This window comes from Labeo rohita, unplaced genomic scaffold (genome assembly GCF_022985175.1).
Source record: "Labeo rohita strain BAU-BD-2019 unplaced genomic scaffold, IGBB_LRoh.1.0 scaffold_65, whole genome shotgun sequence".
NCBI lineage: Eukaryota > Metazoa > Chordata > Actinopteri > Cypriniformes > Cyprinidae > Labeo > Labeo rohita.
Genome location: NW_026129579.1, coordinates 293,551 through 316,487, shown reverse-complemented (window position 1 = coordinate 316,487; position 22,937 = coordinate 293,551). Strand labels below are relative to the sequence as shown.

General features: G+C 35.8%; 1 protein-coding gene across 2 annotated transcripts in view; it reads left to right on the top strand.

Annotated features, from left to right (window-relative positions):
* Nucleotides 1-1,259, top strand: part of LOC127161425 (NACHT, LRR and PYD domains-containing protein 3) — a 49,506-nt gene extending 48,247 nt beyond the window's left edge. For both annotated transcript variants that reach the window (XM_051104196.1, XM_051104195.1), the window contains exons 10-11: nt 925-971; nt 1,070-1,259. In XM_051104196.1, the coding sequence (XP_050960153.1) occupies nt 925-971; nt 1,070-1,140 (118 nt within the window). In that variant the 3' untranslated portion in view covers nt 1,141-1,259. The remainder of the gene's footprint in view (nt 1-924; nt 972-1,069) is intronic.
* Nucleotides 1,260-22,937: the final 21,678 nt, after the last annotated feature.

The following is a 22,937-nucleotide window of genomic DNA, read 5'->3' as shown; positions in this document are numbered from 1 at the left end:
CAAGCCCTTACATATAACAAAAAAATCTGCACTTATCACTCCTATCCTTCACCCAATTCACTGACTTCTTGTGGCCAAACGTATTCAGTTTGAACTCTTAGTTTTAGTTTATAAGGCCTGTCACAGCCTTGCACCTCAATACCTAGCTGAGTTAGTGCAACCTGCACAGACTCTCAGATCTAGCAATGATAACTTGCTTGTTGTGCTCAAGTATAAACTCTCTACGATGGGTGGTAGGGCTTTGTGTATTATAAGCCCTAAGCTATGGAATAAGCTGCCCTGTAATATGCATGCTGCCTTCTCTCTCCAGACCTTTAAGTTTCAACTTAAAACTCATCTATTCACTTTGTTCTGTAAATAACTCATTTACCTTGCTGCTCCTGTTTCCAAACATGTTTGTATGTTACATGACTACCTTCTTAATTGATGTTCATCATCTGATTGCAACCCTTCTTGTAAATCTGGGCACCTGAATGTCCACATTTGTTATTAGTTACAATGCATTAGTTATTAGTCATTTATGAACACTTTTATAACCCTTCTTAAAAGGCACCTTAATGTAAAATGTCACAGGTAATTTTCCAGAGACCTTAAATCAGAGATTAAACATCAGATTGGACTGTTTGGACTAAATCTTACAAATATAGATAATCAGATCAAATAATGAATTTAAAAACATAGTGTAGTCATTGATCAAAAGTGCTGAGATTAAATTTAAAGTGGAAACATTTTACTGCTGCAGAATCTCTGAGTTTTGCTGATCAGTTTCTGTCCTGAAAATAAAGACAAACTTGAAAGAACAAATTACAGTTTTGATTTAACATGTTGCTTTATCTTGATTATTTTGTTTTCAGAATCATAACTGAAATCATAATTTGGTGTGTTTGTTGACTGACTGAATGAAAGTCTATGTGTGTTTTATAGTGTGAATCATGGAGGAGAATCCAGGATTACAGCAGGACTGAAGAAATGTACGTCTACAAACACACACACACATGCACACACAAACACACACGCACATCCGTAGTGATTGTTGTTGTGTTATAAATGTCTCTGTTCTTGTGTTTAGATACCATTTTTCTCACACTGGATCGACAGCAAACACAGCACTCATTTTCACTGACGAGAGCAGAAGGATAACACGTGTGACAGAGAAACAGTCGTATCCTGATCATCCAGACAGATTTGATTATTGGGAGCAGGTGTTGTGTAGAGAGAGTGTGTGTGGACGCTGTTACTGGGAGATTGAGTGGAGTGGAGGTGATAGTGTGTGTATATCAGTGTCATATAAGAGCATCAGCAGGAAGGGAGGTAATGAGTGTGTGTTTGGATCTAATGATCAGTCCTGGAGTTTGATCTGCTCTCGCTCCAATTACTCATTCAGACACAACAACACACAGACTCGTCTCCCTGTAAAGCCCATCAGCAGTAGAATAGGAGTGAATGATGATGATGATGATGATGATAATGATGATGACGACAATGATGATGACTACAACGAAGATGATGATGAAGATGATGACGACGATATCTTTAGAATAGGAGTGTATGTGGATGTGAGTGCAGGAACTCTGTCCTTCTACAGCGTCTCTGACACAATGAGCCTCATCCACACAGTCAAGACCACATTCACTCAGCCGCTCTATCCTGGGTTTAGGGTTGGCTCTGGGTCATCAGTGAAACTGTGTTGATGAATCAGAACAGACTGACGAGAGATTCTAAATGCTTTTCTTCTGGATGATTAATCAGTAACAGTAAGATGTTATAGTGTCTCTTCATGACATTAATACTGTCAGTCAATTAATACTGAGTCAGAATAAATGTTTGTCATAAATCCTCATCTACACCAGGGGCAACCTTTTGGGCATGAAGTGCCATTTTACATTTTTCTGGTTAACCACTGCGCCAATAAGTCCCACCGCAACCAACCTCGCCTCACCACACCACGTCTCCACCGTTTTTTAAAATGCATGCTGTATTTATGTAATACATAAATGTTTAGATTAAAAAAAACTGTACTTGATTAATATACAAGTGCAGAATCTCAAATATTTCTGAAGCATTTTTTTCGCAAATAGTTTCTTCCAAAATCCTGAAGGTTTTAGACTTAATAACAGAGTTACACTGTGACCCTACTGAACACCAAATGTGTGAAAAGGTCAATTTTGCATTAAAACCGTTCAGTTTAATCACCGTTCTATATTAATGCGCTGCTTTATTTGATGCACAGACACACAAACATCACTCACACAGAGATCATGTGGTGCACACAAAGAAACATTCAGGAGCACAGAAACTTGTCAACGCTCTGCAAATTTTATTAATAAAACAGCTTCAATACTGAATTGCTACATTACACAGCAAAATCCCCAGCAATAATTGAACACTCTGAGTGTGGACTCATATAAACACTGAAGCAGTAACACCTGATGTTAACAAGCAGAATCACCAAAGGAGAAAAATCAAAAAAATATTCTCACCATTATAGTGGTCAGTGTTTGACTTGGATAAATATTTGACATTGTTGTTTAGCTGCTGTAACTGAGTTATAACAGCCAGACAAACCAAGAGCAAAAGTCATCAGGTGGTGATGGTTGTTTTAACATATTCATCAATTGACCTGAATCATTGAGCACACAGACATCAGGAATCAGCATATTAATCTCAACAACAGCAACAAACAATTACTAAAAAGTCACATAAAAAGAGCAAAAATAATAATAATAATGAATAATACACAGACAGTTCAGCTGCAATGCATGATGGGAGCCATGCTTTTTTCATGGTCATCGTTGTTGTGATTCTCATGTTGTTTCCTGATGTCTTTGTTTCTAACTTAAAGTTGTTTTTTTAATCATCTGTCTGATTTTGCCAGATCTTATATTGTTCAGTGTTGATGTAATCAATAAAGATCTAACTCAATTAGTCAGGTGACTATATGATATGTTCAATACAGTCAGCGTCATACGATCATCTTTCCTCTGATTTTTCTGGCTGTTATTACTCAGTTATAGCAGCCAAACAAAATCTAATGTTAAAAATGTAAGGGGCAAGATCCCAACTAAGGCAAACACTGACCACAATAATGTTTACTTTAAAATTGTGATTTTCTCCTTTGGTGATTCTGCATGTCAACATCAGGTGTCTTCAATAACAGTCAATCATCACTTAATTAATCACCCAATTATCTCATTAACTTTAACTCTGCTTCAGTATTACTTTAAATGAATCCACACTCAGAGTGTTAAATTAATACTGGGGATTTTGATGTGTATATTTCTCATTATCGAGGGGGTAAAATCACAGCTTTTGAAGTAACGAAACAGCGTCATTGTTAAGAGAGAAACAAACATTAACACGCAACTTTAATCCCTCTCCCCCTTTCTTTTTTCTCTTTTCATCTTCTTCCGGTTTGGGTGAACACTGGCGTGTTTGGCTGCCGCTGCTCTCAGGTATTTTAATGTTATTTTAATTTTATTTGACTTCCTATTTTACGTTGTACTGCCTTTAGGGAGAGGAGATCTCACCCGATCTCATTTGATATTTGTGGAGCACTATTCCATTGCCCGCCCTGTTACAGTGCGCGGACAGAGCACTGGTGTGCTGGAGTTTTACTGTTTGTTCTTTATAGTGGGATCTGTTTTTCGATTCCAGTGTGAACTGCTTTCCAAGCATGGTGCTTAAATACTCTTCTTTTGATCTACAGAGACTAAATTGGAGTTGCAACAATTTTTAGAAACTGTTAGAAACTGTGCCTACTGATACTTTCTCCAGTTTGAAGTGTAAAGGGGCCTGTACTATGTGCTTTGGTTTAAAGACCAACTAAATGGAATTTTTTTCGTCAATTTTCTGAGTTTCTGTCTGATATGACAACTCGGGCCGATAGATTATTAATCATTGGGGATTTTAATATTCGTTTTTGTTGTCCTTCGAAACCATTGGTCAAAGATTTTGTGACTCTTTTAGAGTCAATGTGTATGCGGCCCAACTCATAATTTGGGCCATACACTTGACTTGGTTTTATCCTGTGGCCTTTTGATCTCATGGAGGTTACTGAGGCATGTGTGTCTGATGATTATCCAGTTTTGTTTGAATCTGAATGTTTTTCTCCATCACCTACTTTCGCTCAGCATTCACATTTGACTAGAGTTATTAATTCTATTCTGCAAATTTGTTTTCTAAACATTATCCGAAAGTTTGAATGAAGAATTTTACAAAGCTTGTTCTACATCTTTGGACACTGTTGCTCCGCTTAAGCATAAAAGGTTAAAGGGTGTTGACCAGCCATGGTTAAATGAAACCACCCACACTCTTAGGTAAGAGTGACGGAAAGCAGAGCGAAAGTGCTAAAAAGATAAGCTACATGTTTCTTTTGATATCTTAAAGTTGAGTCTGTCTGATTACCAAATAGCAGTAAAACATGCAAAATCTAGTTATTTTTCTCAGTTAATTGCTGATAATGTGAATAGACTAGAATAGGCTTTGTTTGATATGACTGATTCCCTTTTAAACCCATTTATGAATTTATTATTTGAGGTTTCCTTGGAGCTTTGTGAGGGTTTTAATATTATTTTACTCAAAAAAAAAAAATCAGTGTGTGTGTGAGTGAGACAGTATATACTTTGGCTTATGAATGACATTTTGTATTGCAAGTGTTTGTTGCACATATTGATGAATTGATGACAGCGGTAGGGGCTCAAACTTAATAGAGTAACTAGTTACATGTAATGGAATTACATAATGTAATAAAACAATTGTAACTAATCGGTTACAGTTACTTAGAAACAATGTATAGTTAAATTACGGTTACTAAATTTTATTCATTTCTTTAACAAATTGCATTGATTGCTCTAAAATATTAGACAAAATGTTTCAGAAGTTTAGGACATAAAATAGGACACGTTTATTCAATAACTGATTTATTTCCATTAAGGATTTTGTAAGTCTGAAAGTAGTTAGTGTTGAGTGCTACTGTTAAACCTGCCTGCTTTAAAAGTTTCAAAAAGACGAAGACTCAAAAACGTTAAAGATTTAGAAACGTAATCAAATGTAAATAGTTACATTACTTTTAAAGCAACTGAAATAGTTACACTACTCATTACATTTTAAATAGGATAACTTGTAATCTATAACCTAATAATATACAGGAATTGTAAAATAAAAAGGGCAACGTCCGCTTCTTGACCGCAACCTGACCACAGCCTGAACTGCACAAAACGATTCCACTGTTAGAGAAAGCGGCAGCCACGTGACCGACGATTCTACCGCTTGCCTCGTCCCGTGTTTGCGCGTCCATGTTGCCTAGTGACGAACGTGACTGTAGCGGGAACACGTAATTTACCCGAAAACAAAAAATTCTAATTTCTGATATTTGCTGGTAGGTGGCATTTAACTGTCAAGACAGCTATGAACTCCCCCTGCAAGCCTGCACCTCGTCTATTAACATTATATAGCGAGACAAGTTGTCCCTTACTTCTCAGCATGAGAAATAAAAGGTGTGGCGTGAGAGCGTGTGAACTGGTTGAATTGCGTTTGTCTCACGGTGAATGCGTGACACTTGTGTCTACTATGAAGTGTTCTGGTTTTAAGTTACATATTATTCCTTAATGTCTTTTTAAGGATGTTTTTTTCCCTTTTTGTCCCATTGTAACAGCTATAATGAACAGCTCTTTAGCCAAAGGTGTTGTTCCAGCCAGTTTTAAACATGCAGTTGTGCAACCTCTGCTGAAAAAACCTTAGCATGACCCAGAAATGTGCTGTAACCTCCGGCCCGTTTCTAAGTTGCCTTTTATCAGCAAGCTTTTGGAGTAAGTAGTCTTTTTACAACTGTCAGTACAAATCAAAAGGTGATTGATATCATGTGAGATCTGCTCCTTCTCTGGACATTTTTAAGTTTAGACTTAAATCTCGTTTCCACCGAGTGGTACAGTTCAGTACGGTACAGTTTGGTGTGCAATTATGTCTTCAATTATGTTTCCATTGTCAAAAGTTGTGAATGGATACTTACTACTTTTTTGGTACCCTTCAGTTGGGGTTCCTAGCACACCAAAGGGTACCAAAAGGGTGCAGCTAAAATCACTGCAGAATGTTGGTTGGTTGACTAGAATAGTCACTTGTGCATGCTATTTTGGTAAAGGACTGACACTGCTGTATAAAAATGAATCTAGAATTGTGTCTGTGTATGTTTGTAGATTAGCCGTTTCTCTTGCTAGACACTGTACAAGTGAAGCAGTTCCAGATCTGCACATAAGAAACTTCACACTGGAGACAGCAGGGACTGTTTCACATCACGTCTCTTTATTGGTCCTGGAACACACAGGACACTTAATCAGAAAATCACATTCACCACGGTATCCTCTTCCCACATTGCACAAAAGATAAAACTTGGAGATGAGGAGAAACTTTTTGCGTCTTGCCTCACCAGCGTCCAATAGCGGTCTGAGGCTGACAATTTTATGTTAACATTTTGTATTACATTACAACACAAGAAATAAAGAAATTGAAATAAAATTACTGGTTGTATGTTGTTCTTTTTTTCTTTATCATGCATGAATTGGCCCCCTGACTGAGCCTGGTTTCTTCCAAGGTTTTTTTTTTTCTGTCACCGTTGGAGTTTTGGTTTCTTGCCGCTGTCCTCTCTGGCTGGCTTAGTTGGGTACACTTAGTATATGACATCATTGGAAATTATTTACACTGAACTGACCTGGATGATGACATCACTGAATTCAATGATGAACTGCCTTTAACTGAAAATTGTGTGTTTACTGTTGTCTTTTTGCATTATTGACACACTATTTCCTATTTAATACTGTAAAGCTGCTTTGACACAATCTGTATTATTAAAAATGCTATATAACTAAAGGTGACTTGACTATTTTATCTACTGATAATATGATATCTCGGCGGCCAGTGTTCGGAACTCGATGGAATAGTCCGAGACAGTGCGATTCCCCTGTCGTAGATCTGGCAACACACTGGCCGCCTCGCGACCCATGACGGCACGGTCGAAAACCCGTCTCATCTCCTCTGAGAGAAGTTTAAACGAGGCACAGCATGGATGTTGGTTCTCCCACACCGCCGTCCCCCATTGAGCAGCACGCCCGGAAAACACGAGAGCCACTTTAGATTGTTCCGAAGCGAAGGTGATAGGCTGTAATGAAAAGTACATGGAACATTTAGTTAGGAAGGCTCTGCAAAGGTTCGGCTCACCAGCGTAAACCTCAGGAGTAGGTTGTCGAGGCTCGTGATGAACATTGTGGCTGTCAGGAATGGGAGGGGGAGGCGGTGATGGGGAGGGCAAAGTGGGAGATCTCAGCTGTTGTAGTTGGTTGGTGAGCTCGGACACCTGCACCACCAAAGCTTGCACGGCTCGACCAGTTGCCAGCATCTGCTCGTCCTGTCGATCCATGCGGGCGTTGTTGGCTGACAAAATGTCCTGTAGCGTTGGTGCATTCGCTGAATCCATGTGGGTCAGATCGTTCTGTCAGGAAGGAAACACTGGATTCAAGAGCGAATGTAAATAAGAACAGTCTTTATTGTGGCAGATAGTAAATGATCACAAGTAGGGTCAGATGAGCTGGTCGAACAGCAGATGGTGTAGCCGCTAGCGCAGGAACCAGTGGACAACCGAGTGAAAACCGCCAGGCAACGGGGAATACGAGGAACCATGAAACTGTAATCCAACAAAGGCAAACACTGGAAGGAACACAGGAAACAGCCAGGCGAACGACACAACCAAACGATCTGACAACAAAGGACAAACAGAGCCGATCTTAAATAGCAAAGTTAACAAGCTGCAGCTGAAACAGATCAGCTCATCAACGAACGTCAGCCACACCCATACACACAGCACGTGTCACACGCACAAACAACACGCAAGAGTGAGTATGTGAACCTATGAACCGTGACACTGACTTCCTCCCACTTGACCCACAGACCACTCTGCAACAACCAGCCTACACCTATTTTCTGAGGTGAGTCACTTTTTTACTTTTCTACAAACTGTTTAAAAGTTATGACTTCACCAATACAAAAATTTTTCCAATAAAATCAAAGTGATAGGGCCTTATATGATAATGACGAGACAGGCTGACAACAGAGATTGTGATATAATAAAACATTCTGATGGGATTTGGTCTGAGAAGAGTTTTTCTGACAGGAAAATTAATTTTTCTGAGGTATTTTTTTTAACTCAAATCAAGACATAGTAATGCTTTTTACAATGTTAGGAAGAACTTACATTATAATAAAATATATTCTGAAAGGATTTGGCGTGAGAGGAGGGTTTCTGACAAGAAAATGCATTTTTGAGGATTTTTTTCTCAAATTAATGTAACTTAATGTACCTTAATTTCTTCATGACCATTTAAAAATGAATTTAACTGAATTAAAGGGAAAAAAACACTTTAGAAAAGGACAGAAACACTTGGTGTAATAACTAACGTTACAGTATAATAAAGTCTTTTCTGACAGGATTTGATTTGGGAGGAGCGTTTCTGAAAGGAACTTTGCTGTGTATCAGAAAACAGTGCATTAAATTAGACAAATAATAGTATCATGTGTATTTTTGCTTGCTCTCAATATGTCTGCATACCTTACAGCTGCCCTCCACCAATGACAAGCTAATTTATCATTGCACAACTCCTAAGTGACAGAGGGGGGACACATAAAAAACAGTATATTAGCACATACAGTGTCAGTGTGCTCCCTGAAAAACAAAAAAACATGATACCCAACACATTTGTGTACATTTTAATGTTGCATAGCAGTACTACTTTAAAATTCAGTTTTTTTCTGTTTCTTTTGCCCCATTTTCAGTATGACTTCCCTAATGTAACATCATATCCCTCTTTTTTCAACAGATGTTCAGTCTAGCACTGTTACAACAACTGTAGACTGAGGTAGGTGTCTTTATTGAAATAATTATACATTACAGTACTGCAAGTTATGGCAGCATTACATTAAAATTATATGTACTTTATTCTTTGTTTCATAAAGTTTAGATTATTCTCAAAAAATTTTCTTCATCTCAATTATTTATTTTCCCCTTTTTATAGGGAAAATCCACACAAAAGTGAAATTTCTTTTATGCCTCTTATGTTGTTCCTTCTTATGATTATGCAGAACACACAAGATATTTGAAATATGACAATATAATTAAAGAATTTAAATTTTGGGGTGAACTATCCCTTTAATCATACATGTTTATTTTTCTTGATTCACCATAATCTTAATCTTTTTCATGTTTGCTTCATTACTATCTTCAGGTAAAAAAAGTAACTTCTTTCATGTTTTTCCTCATCAGAATGTCATCTCCATATAGCCGCCCCAGTCCCATCAGGGTCAACTGTGTACTGAACCGTTAAAACACAAAAACCCTAAACTTTAAGTTTGTAAATGGTGAAATTAGGCCTGGCACTCGAGAGATCACATACCTTAGTGCACTGTCAACTGGTGGTCAGGTGTACGTCACACAGTCCTTTTCGGACAGGGCAGCCTTCGAAGAGGGTGTGACATACTACATAAAAAACTACAACGTGTCCTCAAGGTATGGGCAGGAACGTTTATTCATAGGGCCAAATACGATGACCTACAAAACCGCTCCCCTCACACTGACCTTTGATGCTGAGAAAATGGCCAAAGATGCCCTGATTCCACCATCTGTCTCAGTGACTGGGGATGAGCAGGACCTCTTTTCAAGAGGGGGCTACTCAACTCTGGAAGGAACAGTGGAACATGTGAGTGATTTAAACTGAATTATCAAACACTGTCCAAAACGTTACTGTCCAAAATTATTAATTCATATTTAACAACTGATATTTTAAATTAAAATACCTTTATAGATGCAGGTTCCAAGGATGACGACTGTGAGGGACACAGAAGTCCCCATCTTGGGTGTGTGGATCAAAAGCGGCTCCAGAATCCTCAAGGTGTCCTTGTGGTGGGACCAGGCTCTGACCGAGCTCCAAATAAATGACAAAATTAACATCTGTCATCTCCGAGCAAATGCCACGGACTCCAAGTTCAATTCAGCCATCCACACAACTGTGGGGGTATGCAACATACACATTAGAGCAGGGCAAATCTGGTCCTCTGTCCTGAAACATAATCAAATATGCCTGTCTGTAAGTTACAAGAAATCCAGAAGACTTTGGCAAGATTTTTCTGTTGTGTACATTTTGAATACATAAATTATAATATATAAATATATAATTAACATAAATTCATAATAATAAGTAACAAATAAATATTAAATTAATTAATTAAAAATAGGTAAAAAAAAACATTGTAATAAATACAATTCATTAAAAACAAGTTAATTACAAATAAAATTAATTAAAATTAAGTTCATTTAAAAACAAAATAGAATTAATTTAAAAAAGTTAATTTTCAATTAATTTGAGGACACATAATGAACAAGTTCATAAATAATAAATATATTAATAAATTAATTCAAATATATTAATAAATTAATTCAAACATTATTATATAAATACATTAATTCATTAAAAACAAGTTCGTTATATATAAAAAGTCATTATAATAAGCTATTTAAAAACACAATAAAAATTATTTAAATAATTTCGGTAGGTGTCCAATGTACTGTCGAAAAACAAACACAAGACAAATAAGCTTTGTTAGTTTTATGATGATCACATTAATCAAGTTAACAGTATGATGTACGATTAATTTTCCTACAATTTTTGAGTTTCATACTCAAAATGCCAATACACAATGTCCACAATGTTGTTTCACTATACATTTCATTGACATCCACTGATTTTCATATCAGGTTAACGATAAACCAGGGGTGTCCAAACTTGGTCCTGAAGGGAAGGTGTCATGCACAGTTCAGCTCCAACCCATAATTAAACAGCTGAGTTTCAAGAAATCCACAGGACTTTGGCAGGATTTTTCAGTTGTGTTTGATTGTTATTTTTGTTGCATATAAAAATTGTTACTCCTAAATTATCGTGTGGTAACTATTTCATAAAATCAATAACATGCCCAAGGCTGCATTGTGTCTAGCACCAACTTTCAGCCATGACAATATTTGCAATGTAGCACAGCCCTTCATAGATTAATGTGTAAACATAACTATTATAACAATATGAAGCAAAATCATTAAATATTCATTATCACTCAATTTCCAAGGTTTTGGAGCAAGGACCAGTGGTGGAGGACATCATAGTCATTGACTTGTCCGAAGCAAATGGTGAGGTGTCCTCACACGAGTACACAACATGTCCTGAGCTGCTTGAAGGGAGTCCAGAACAGCTCCTGTGGCAGCTTCTGTTTATCTGGAAGTTGTAAAAAATAATGTAAAAAATGTAAAAAAAATAAATAAATTATGTTGGTAAAATGTAAGTTCTCAGTTGTGTGAAATAGTTTTTTTTTTCTGTTATTGTTTGCTGTTCCATTTTGTTATATACATGTTATATATTCTTTATGTGTAGTTTATTTATTAAAATAACGATAATATTGATTTTATTATTTTTTATTAAATATTGCCTTTATCTGCAATTTCTCCTGTTATTCAGTTTAAATTGGTTATTTCTTCAGTTTCATAAAGTGAATTTCACACACACAGACACACCTACCTTAAGACCTTACCTCTGTTCCTCATGATTTTCTTTTGTAATTTGATAATTTGTTATTTTGTTACTGATTATTTAATAGTAATAAAGTATATATATACACTATTACAAAACTGTTGAAAGTGTGTTTGTGTGCAGTGGGCTAGTTGGCTAATTGGTAATTTATGTCCAGGGCTCCAGACTAACATTTGAGAGCAGTGGCACCAGCGCCACTAAATTCTACAGATGGTGGCACCAGGAGCAGATTTGGTAGCGCTGGGGAGGTGGTGTGTGAGATTATTAAAAATATATTTTACTTTAATCATAAAACCATATAATTACTATTGTTCTGCATTAATAAGTGCAGTTGGATATTAATTTCTTGTAGTTTACAGTAAAGCACTAAACGTGAGTACAAAAATACAAAATTTACTTATTAACAAAAGTAACATGCAAAATATAATTTTTATACAGAACATTTATATGTTCTACTCTTATTAAATGTACCATTATTCTTTCATAGTATAACTGACCAACAACTTCAGGGATTATGATTGCAAATTTAAGGAAAGTTTGTTTTTCTAGTCATTTATTGTAACTTTTCTTACACAAAAAAGATTATTTGATATTTTGTAGTAGTGATTTTATAATTTTAAAATATGAAGCAAAAAGTAGAAAATGAATTAATAATAAGCCAGTAAGTGCCCCTCTGCATCCATCTACTGGTTATAATTGTGATTTAATTCTTAATTTTACATCAGTGTAATAGTATAACCAAGTATATTTTCATCATCCCATTAAACTAACATTAAACTGGAGAGCTTTAAATTGCTGGAAATAGTTGTGTGAAAAGCTTGAAAGCCACTAAAAAGTGCTTGCATTTCTCTCTCAAAAGGTTGTACAAACATTGAAATGAATAACATACTAACATTGGACTATTTTTGCCACAACACCATGGAATAACGTGTCTTATGGTATGGGTGCTGGGAGCGGTCAAAATGGATGTAAAGACGCTGTCAGAACAGTGTTTTCTTTATGCTTTAGCTGACATTTTCATGATATGTTCATGAATATTACTGCATAAAATTTAATTTAACCCTTATAAGACCATAAAACGACATCAGAATAATTACTTATTGCTATTTTCCAACAGAATGTAAAAAATAGTAGTACAAATAAAGATTTTTTTTGAACATTGATTTTAATGATTCTGAATACATCACATACTATTTATATATATGTGTGCGTGTGAGTGTGTGTGTGTGTGTGTGTGTGAGTGCATGAGTGTCTTGATATTCTAGAGAGTCACCCCTTGATTCCTGTGCACTTTTTCTGGCACAGTGTCTGATTTGTAGTTGGTACTACCATAAGATTCTCAGAGTTTTTGTATTTTGCTGTATTTCTCATTCAATTTCTTATGTCAGTCATTTTTGACAGCATAGGAGACAATTGTAACTTTTTTTAAGCAACCTTTTAACATATCCAAATCATGTCTATGATTTTTTGTGTGTTTGTTCACATAGATAATGTAACAAAAGTCACCAAGTGTCATCTCATTCTGATGATTCTACGATTTTAAAAATTTCAAAATATAAATGTTTTTTGGTCAAAAAGGACCAAAGAGGGTTAAGTAGTTTCTTAAAATGTGTTATTGATCATGATTAGGTTTCACTCAGGCACCAAAGAAAAGTAAATAAAAAAAAAAAAAAAAAAGATCACATCATTGACTCCATAGCTACAGTGTTGAAAACTATGGAAACAACATTCAGAGAACAAGAAGCACCAGAGAGTATAAAGAAAAGTTGCACAAAGGGGCAAAGGAAGAGCAGAAGGGGGAAAGGGCAAGTATGATGGCTATGTGGAAGGAGTTGATGGTGTTTCAAGGGAACCTAATATAATCAACATAATCATCACAGCCAACACTTCTCTGCTCCAAGTCCTAGCAATAGCTACATGGCACCATACCACCCACCAGAACAAGATGCAGAGGCCTCACTCCATCCTCAATTCAAATCTTCATTCTTAGAAGATCTGCAAGACAAAACCAAAATAAAACAGCTACATTTTTTGAAAAATAAGGCTACATGTTTTGAATCACACGTCAATGTTCCTGGTGTTTCTGCAAACCAAAGTGTATTCTGTGTACTACAATAATTTCTGTAGCAGGGATATTCAATTAGTTTGTCATGGGGGTCAGTTCATGAAAAGCATCACAAATGAGGGGCCAGATATGGCTTGGAATACAAGTAATAACACAACAGCAATATAGGAGCTCATATATTATATTTACACACCCAAGTGCCATTTACGTTGATTGTCTCACTCTCTCTCTGTGACACACACACAGACACAATCCCCATACTGTTATGCCTAAAATGCCACTAAGTAGAATATGGAAAGAGAAAGGAAAGGACGTGAAGTGTGGCAAAGTATGGTGAGCCATCCTTGCTAAATAAAATGCATATTTTGTAAATTATGTGTGGCGAGCCACATGCAATACATTATATTAGACAAGCTGCGGGCCGTTTGAAATTCTTTGGACTTTGAACACCCCTGGCCATTTGGTAGATTTAGTAAATATAGTAAATGAATGTGCATTATGAACTTGCCAAGTTCATCAAATACTGTTTAAACCAAAGTTGTGCAGATTTCTTTAGAAATACTGTCACACCTTCCTCCTCGTGCTCTTCCTCTCTGTTCTCCATGCTGCTCCATTTTTTTCCCAAACACAGTAGTGGTAGTCTGAAGCCTTTTTTATTCTCTGAAATGACATTTTAGGGTTTTGCCAATTTAGTTTAAACTTGAAAGGTTAAACATGAGTGAGACCAGCTGGTAATTAGGTTGCGGCCTTAAAGAGGCCAGTCTTTTCCAGATGAGCAAAATATGCTGAACAATTTGTGCTTAGATTTTTGCAAAAATGTTATTTAAAAATTTCTATGGAGTGAAAAAAACGGGGCTGTGCTTTGTTTAGCTGGATGAGTTTTGAATTTTTAGACTTGTTGGCATAGTTACACTTTTGTGTTTACACAATGGAGAAAAACTGAAAACCCCATATCATTTTTATTTCACCTCTTTTTCAGTAAATCACAGACTCGTGTGGACAGCAGCATCCTGTTCAACTCAGCAAGCAACTGAGTTTACAGACAGCATTTTGAACATGATTGTCACAGACAGGTGTTCACAGACCATGCTGCAGGATGAGGGTTTTCAGGTGCACGCTTCCTTCATAAACCTGCCTTGTGAAAATTACGGAGAAAAAGAAAATTGGCATGAATGGGCATCAGTAAGATGTGCAGGTCACACCCTGAACTTGGTGTGCAAAGTGATCTAAAGAACTGCCAAGCAATTTTCAAGTGTGTGGCTGCTGCAAGATGCCTTGTTGAACATTTTAGAGTGAACGAGCTTGTATGCAGCAAGATAACGGATTAACAGCAGCAAATGAGCACACCATAACACATGCTGGTGCAAGATATCAGTACTCAATGGAACAGCACATATCACAAAGTTCAGCTTTTGAGACTGCACCAGCCATGTCATACCAGGCTCATGTGATAGAACAGATTACAAGATCTGTGTTTCAACCTAAATTTCCAAACAAAGTCCTAGCCACTGCTACCTTGGAACCCAGTTTAGAAAAAAGTTTTTGCCTGCTGACGACGTGTTGAAGGTCCAAAGCACAGTACAAACCATGGCACTGGCTGCCAAAAAGAAAGTAAGTGAACGTAAATGAAAACAGAGCCTCCACCACAGCACAAAACAACCCAGTAACACAAAGGAAGCATAGTTACTCTATGACATACTGGGAACATCATCAGACTCCAGCACCAGTGATGAAGAGAAGCAGCAGGTGACCCAAGCTGTGCAGAAGGAGGTCTTGATGTATTTCAGAGAAAAACAAAATCCCTCAAAAGATATGCCTTTTGCCTCCAGCTCACACAGATCTGACACAAGCTTACTGAAAACTTTATTCACTCCAAAGTATTTACAGTCTTTCTGTGAACAGAGTAGTGCCAGCTGTATTTGATCAACCATTGACCAGTTGTGTGGATAAAAACATTTCCAAGTGTGAAGTAGCCACCTAAAACTTTGTGCGTTTTGCTTGGCGGATCCAATCTTAAATAAGTCTTGAAAAAGCATAACCTTTATTGAGTCTGACACTAATATAGCATTAGATCTAATGATATGCCCATCAGTGAAATCACAGTGTGTGTTAACCTTAAAATGAAGACCACAACTTTAACTGATTGACCGATTCATAAAATAAGAAAATAAATATACGTTCTGATACCTGACACATTTCATTGTTAGTGTGATGAAGGCCCTAACTGTCCAATACACATACACAGCAAAAAGCCCAGAGTTAAATTAACTCTCCTGGGAGTTTATTTGACTCCACACTGAAGAGTTTCAAATTAACACTGAAGCAGAGTTAAAGTTAATGAGATAATTAGTGATTAATGAAGTGATGATTGATCATTATTGAAGACACCTGATGTTAATAAGCAGAATCACCAAAGGAGAAAAACACAATTTTTAAGCAACCATTATAGTGGTCAGTGTTTGCATTAGTTGGGCTCTTGACACTTACACTTTTAACATTAGATTTTGTTTGGCTGCTGTAACTGAGTTATAACAGACAGACAAACCAAGAGCAGAAGTCACCATGTGGTGATGGTTATGTTTTAACATAATCGTTATTTGATCTGAGTCATTGAACTCATTTAAAGTTTAATATCTGAATTATGTTTCCTTTAATGACTATGAATGTTTATATATATATTAGATTTCTTACAAGCTGTTGTGATCCAAAATCATCTAAAAAGTGTTTTGTTCAGGCGCACACAGACATCAAGAACCAGCGTATGAATCTCAACAACGGTGACAAACGGCATATTCAGATAAACAGATCAACTCGGAACATCACAAAACAAGCTACTAAAAAGTCACATAAAAACAGCATAAACAAAATAGTAAGAATAAAAGAAATTACAAAGACAATTCAGCTCATAATTTATTCATGCCGCAATGCATGATGGGAGCCATGGATGAGTTCTGATTGGCTACAACATGCTTTTTTTGATGGTCACCGTTGCTGTGATTCTCACGCTGATTCTTCATGTCTGTGTTTTATTTAATCCAATTTTTTTTTTTTTTTTTGAGCAAAACATCTGTCTGATTACAGATATTATGTTGTTCACAGGGTTGATGTAATCAGTAAAGAAAACTCATACAGAAAAAAAGAAAAGTCATACAGGTCACTACATGAAGACTACGCCAAAACATAATCAAGGACACCTGATCACATTTCCTCTGGTTTGTCTGGCTATTTTAACTCAGTCACAGCAGCCAAACAAAACCTAATATTAAAAATGTAAAGGATCAGGAGCCCAACTAATGCAAACACTGACCACTATAATGGTTGCTTAAAAATTGTGATTTTCTTCTTTGGCGATTCTGCTTGTTAACATCAGGTGTCTTCAATAATGATCAATCATCACTTAATCACTAATTATCTCATTAACTTGAACTCTGCTTCAGTGTTAATTTGACACTCTTCAGTGTTACTTTTAACACTCTTGAGTGTGGAGCCAAATAAGCTCCCAGGAGAGTTAATTTAACTCTGGGCTTTTTGCTGTGTATAATATTTCAATTCATTTGCCACAGCTGCTTCACTTTACTACAGTAATATGCCTGACTTGGGATAATACTAAAAAAACATCATCACCAACAAATCTTAATTAATAAATATTAATATTAATAATTAATTAATAAAACACTAAAACGTAAGAGCACATTGACATATACACTCACATTATCTCCACAAATATCAATGAAATCAAAACTGAATCATTGTGCGAGGACATGCAAGTGAGATAGCACCTAAAATACAATACTTGCATTACTAAAATATAGAAAAGAACAGAAATGAAACCGATTCTCTCTCATCAACAAAACTTTAACAAAGATCAAAGGGAGCCTTGTAAATCACATCAGGACTGTCTTGTAAACAAGTGAGACATGCACGAATCAAGCTTAGTTTCATGAACTGACGCAATAAGTATAATCTACTGCAGTGGTTCCCAACTGGGGGTCGCTCATGATTTTCGAGGGGTCACCGCAAGCACACTCCTTTTTTTTATTAATTAATTATTTTTTTTATAACAGCACGATAAATAGTCCAATTCTAAATATTAAAAAAATAATAATTCATATATAAAAAGAGAAGAAACTTCCCTAATGTTGAGAATTTTTTGCAGCGTATCACAAGAGTGGGAACATACAGACGTAACTTTAAAAAAAAAAAAAGATGTAAGAACAGAGAAAATATGGCAAAGTGACAAAGAAGAAAAAAATGAATGCGCTAAAAAGAAAACAAGAACTTATTTGGACAGTTGTCTTGAATTCAGCTTCATTGAAGCAATGGACAACACTGTAAAAAATTTAAACGTAAAAAAACAGTGAAATGCATGGCAGCACAGGATGCCAAACACTTACCATTACTGGAAATAATGGTTAAAGACCATTTTTTTAAAAAATGGTCAATAACTGGCAGAAGCAGCTTCCAAAAAAAAAAAAAAAAAAAAAGTAAAATTAAAGTCAAATATCCTAAATTTTCTTAAATGTTTTTTTTTTTTTTTTTTTATTGTTACTTTACAGGTATTGTTTGGATTATCATCATGAAACATTCTGTGTGAAATTAAAGTTTTTTTTTGCAGTTAACCACTAACTAGCAATAGCACACACACAAAAATTAACTACTTCGACTATCACTGCATCAACAACTCCACAGTTACAGCCTTTAAATAAAATAACATACAGCATAACATTAACCTTTGATTGCCTTCTCCTGGACTAAATCTCACGCTCTACTCTTCAGCACAATGGTGACCCACAAAACTCAGACAACACAAACCCTTTAAATCGCAAAAGAACATGAAACACTAACAGATCTGTCTAGATCACAGCATCTTCACTTAATACAAAAAGGTCTGACTTTGTTTCTTTCATGTTGATGTTTAATTGAAATTAATAAAGTTTAAAGTCACCGTTGTGGAGATAAGCATTTGCTTTAGTTGGGCTCTTGACCCTTGATATTCTTAATAGCTTTTGTTTATTTTTTTTTCTTCCTTGTTTGCTGTAACGGTGTGTTTCTAAAGCACGTTTATTGTGGAAAAATCAGCAAGAAATATCATGATCAAACAGTCAGATGCGCTATGGATGATCTTATCATCATATAGTGGCTTTATTCACTGACTTCAGCAGAAATCTAGTGCCTGAGCATGTTAATTTTGTTGATTGTCACCATTGTTGAGATTCATGTACTGATTCTTGATGTTTGTGTGTGATAAAATCTCCATTTAAGATGCGTAAAAACATTTGAATATATATATATATATATATATATATATATTTGATTTTCATCACATCATAAGAACTGTAAAAACATAAAACTTAAAGTTATCCTACCCAGCAATAGTTCCCTGACTACTATGTCAGGTTATTATGATGATTAAATTATCATCAATGATTAACTAGCTTTATCTGACCAGATTTTTTTTTTCTGGTTTATACTATAACAAGTGTGCTTTAGAAACACATAGTTATAGCAACCAAAGAAATATCAAAGTTATAAAGTCAAGGGTCAAGAGCCCAACAAAAGCAAATGCTTATCTCCACAATGGTGACTTCAAAGTTTATTATTTTCAATAAAACATCAACATGTAAACCTCTGTTAATTCTCAATAAGAAGTTTAGTATGAAAGAAATCAAGTCTGTCTGGTTGGTAATAAGTGAAGATGCTGAGATCTAGACAGATCTGTTAGTGTTTCATGTTCTGTTGCTGTCAGTCATGTGATATTTAAGTAATTAATTAACTAGTTAATGAGTTAATTTTACAGTGAAGGTGTTTGTAATAATTTAGGAAATGCCTGTAAATTAACAGTGTTCTTATCTTATTTATATAAAGAGATTTGACTTTAATTTTAAGGTTTTTGTTTGGCACCCTGTGCTGCCAGTCATTTGACCTTTTTTGCCTTTTGTTTTACAGTCAAGATGCTTGATCATTAAATTCAGGAAATACCTGTAAAATAACAGTGTTTGTCAGCTTATTTAAATAAGGAGATTTTACTTTACTGCCAGTCATTTGACCATTTTATCATCTAACGGATTTGTTATTGTATTAATTACAGATTTGTTTTGTAATTTTACATACATTTGTTTGTGATTTAAGACAACAGAAAACATACTGTAAAAAATACAGCAGTTTTTCTGTATAAAAAATGTGAATTACTGTAATTTGTCATTAATGCCATAATACTTAAAATAACAGCCAAGTTTTTAAGCATGAAAGCATGAAGCCCTGCAAACTATGGAGACATCAGAGCACCAAACACCCACAGACGGTTGGTAAACCCAGAGAATTTTTCCTAAGGAAAAATGTTGTTATGCCAAATAGACCCCAGAACACAAAAAGATACTTTTTGTACAATGGCTGCATCCTTTGAGTGCACTCTCCTAATTTCCCAATCAAAAAAGCCACACACCATCGGGGAAACGCTGCTCAAACCTGCATGTGTAAAAATGGCAGAAATAATGTGCAGGGCACAGGTGGCTTCAAAATTAAAAACTGTATCTCTGTCCAGTAATACAATAAAATACACAATCGACTGAATGGCAAATGGTGTTTGGATACATTTGAACAACACATTGGTTGAAAAGGTAAAGATGCATCCATTTTATATCCAACTTGACCAAACTTCTACTGTGGCAGATGAAGCAGTACCCATTGCATGTGTGCAGTACATTGAAGATGCAGGACCTACTTTTGTCACCTAATTTGACTACAACAGCACGAAGTGAAGTTATCAACCCCTGGCCAGCAAACACCTCTCTGATGAACGAAACACTCAAGATAGTTGTAAAGATCGTCAACTTTACTAAAGCCCGTCCAGTAAACAAGCAAATCTTTGTGAAGCTGTGTGAAGACGAGGCGCATCACACACTCCTTCATACCACAGTGCGCTGACTGTCAAGAGGCCAAGTGTTGGTTCATTTTATTAAACTGAAAGAAAAAATAAAGGAGTTCCTGAAACTGAACAGCCAGAAACAGTTTGACAAAATGACAGATGAATTTCTTATCAGAACATCATACCTGGTGGATATTTTCAGCCTCTATAATGAAACAAACAAGCGAATGCAGAGCGCTGATGCAAATGTGCAGGAATGCAAGGAAATTGTGCATAATTCAATTCTGTTCAAGACTGCTTTTAGCTCTTTGGTAACCATCAAAACAAAGACCCACAACAAGCTGGACGTGCACAATGAGTTTTGTCTTGCTGTCATGAAAATCATGCCTAATATCCAATCTCTAGCCCTAGATATCCAGGCCCAGAGTTTACATTAAATAACCTTTAACAATTAAATAAGGACTTAATTTAACCAGGAATACAAGATTATGCAATGGTTATAGTTGTATTCTTAAAAAACATACATCAGTTAAAATACAAGATTTTTGAATACAAAACAACAACAACAACAAAAAAACAAAATTCAATTGAATTCTCCGATTAAATGATATTCATGGTAATGATGGGGGTCATGGAGGTAAATATTTTCAGTGTTAAACTAGCGGTCTCCTGAAAAAAGGTTGGGAACCACTGATGTACTGACCACATACTTGATCCAAATACTTTTACTGATCATAATTCAATACTAAATGTTTCCCTTTTTGGGCTCATTCAGAAATTCACCTCAGTCAGCACTTTACTTAAAAAAAATTAAGAAAATTGCCTGAAAATGTACTCACTCTCAGGCCATCCAAGATGAATTTGTTCCCTCATCAGATTTGTAGAAATGTGTCACTCCATCACTGTCTCACCAATGGATCCTCTGCAGTAAATGGGTGCCGTCAGAATGAGAGTGCAAACAGCTGATAAAAACATCACAATAATTCACAAGTAATCCACACAACTCCAGTCCATCAGTTAACATCGTGAGAAGACAAAAGCTGCATGTTTGTAAGAAACAAATTAATCATTAAGACATTTTACCTAAAATCTGAGTCCATAATCTATAATAACGCTTCCTCCAGTGAAAAAGTGGTTTGGTCTGAATCGGGAGAGATATCTGGTTGGGACTAGAAGGGATACAGCTACGAGCAGATTGTCCTACCAGGACTTGCTGCACACATCAATTTGGAGTATTTTTTGTCAATATGACAAAATAATACAACTTTTAATTACTGTATTTGCATTATTGTAAGGGTAGGTGTAGACATTCATAAAACACAACCTGAGAGAAAGCAAATGTAATTTATTGTTATATGTATTGTTTCATGGTGAGATTTTGCATCACTTATGGATGTAGCTGTATCCCTTTTAGCTACAACTGAGAAATCTGCACAGATCAAGCACCGTTTACAAGCATAAACAGCTCTAAACAAACATGTGGCTGGATTTTAATGTGAGACAACAGAAGATGGACTTTTGCACTGGAGGAAGTGTTATCATTGAATATGGACTCATGGAGCCAAAACATTACAAAACAAATGGACTCATCCTGTGCCCTTCTCATACTAACCTGGAAAAGACATTACAAAACAAACATGATGTATGTTTTTCCTGAAGGGTGTGATGTTTGATTTCACTTCTTCATATTTACCATATAAAATGTTGGTGTCTTCCTTTAATAAATGCCTTTGAGTGAATTACACCTTTTTGTGTAATTCAATGGTCCAGGATTGACTCTGTGTTTTTTTATTCATTTGTAGTGCTTTACAAATCATTTGAAGTGAGTGTTTTTTATTCATTTGAATTTGGAGTTTTTAGGCAGGCTAATTAGGCCAATTAGAAACAACAAACTATCATTGTCCCTTTTTTTATTATACAGTCATGTTGTTAAAATTCAATAAAACTGAATCTACATGGGAAAGCTGACCGGAACTCAGTTAAATTAAATGTATTAGGCACTGGTTGGTGAGGAGTGGGACAGTGAGCTGTGAATAGCGATAACAGTTTTCCGTGCTGTGTGAAGCTAATGTTGTTCAAAGTAAGAACGAAGTGTACACAGTGTTTAGCGATTGTAAATATTTTCTTTTTTCCAGATAATGACCTACAAGCATACTGTGCACAACAGTTAGTTTACCCAAAAATGATCATTATATCATCATTTACTTACTTGTCATTACAAACCTCAACCACTTTCTTCCGTGGAAAACAGCAGAAAATGTTTTGAATAATGATGGTAACCAAAGCATTTTGGAGACTGATTCTTGAATTTCTTTTCAGGTGTGACAGACAATCTTACTTTCATTATTACTTTTTGAGAATCGCTCACTCTTGCTTTCAGCAGGACAGACTTAAC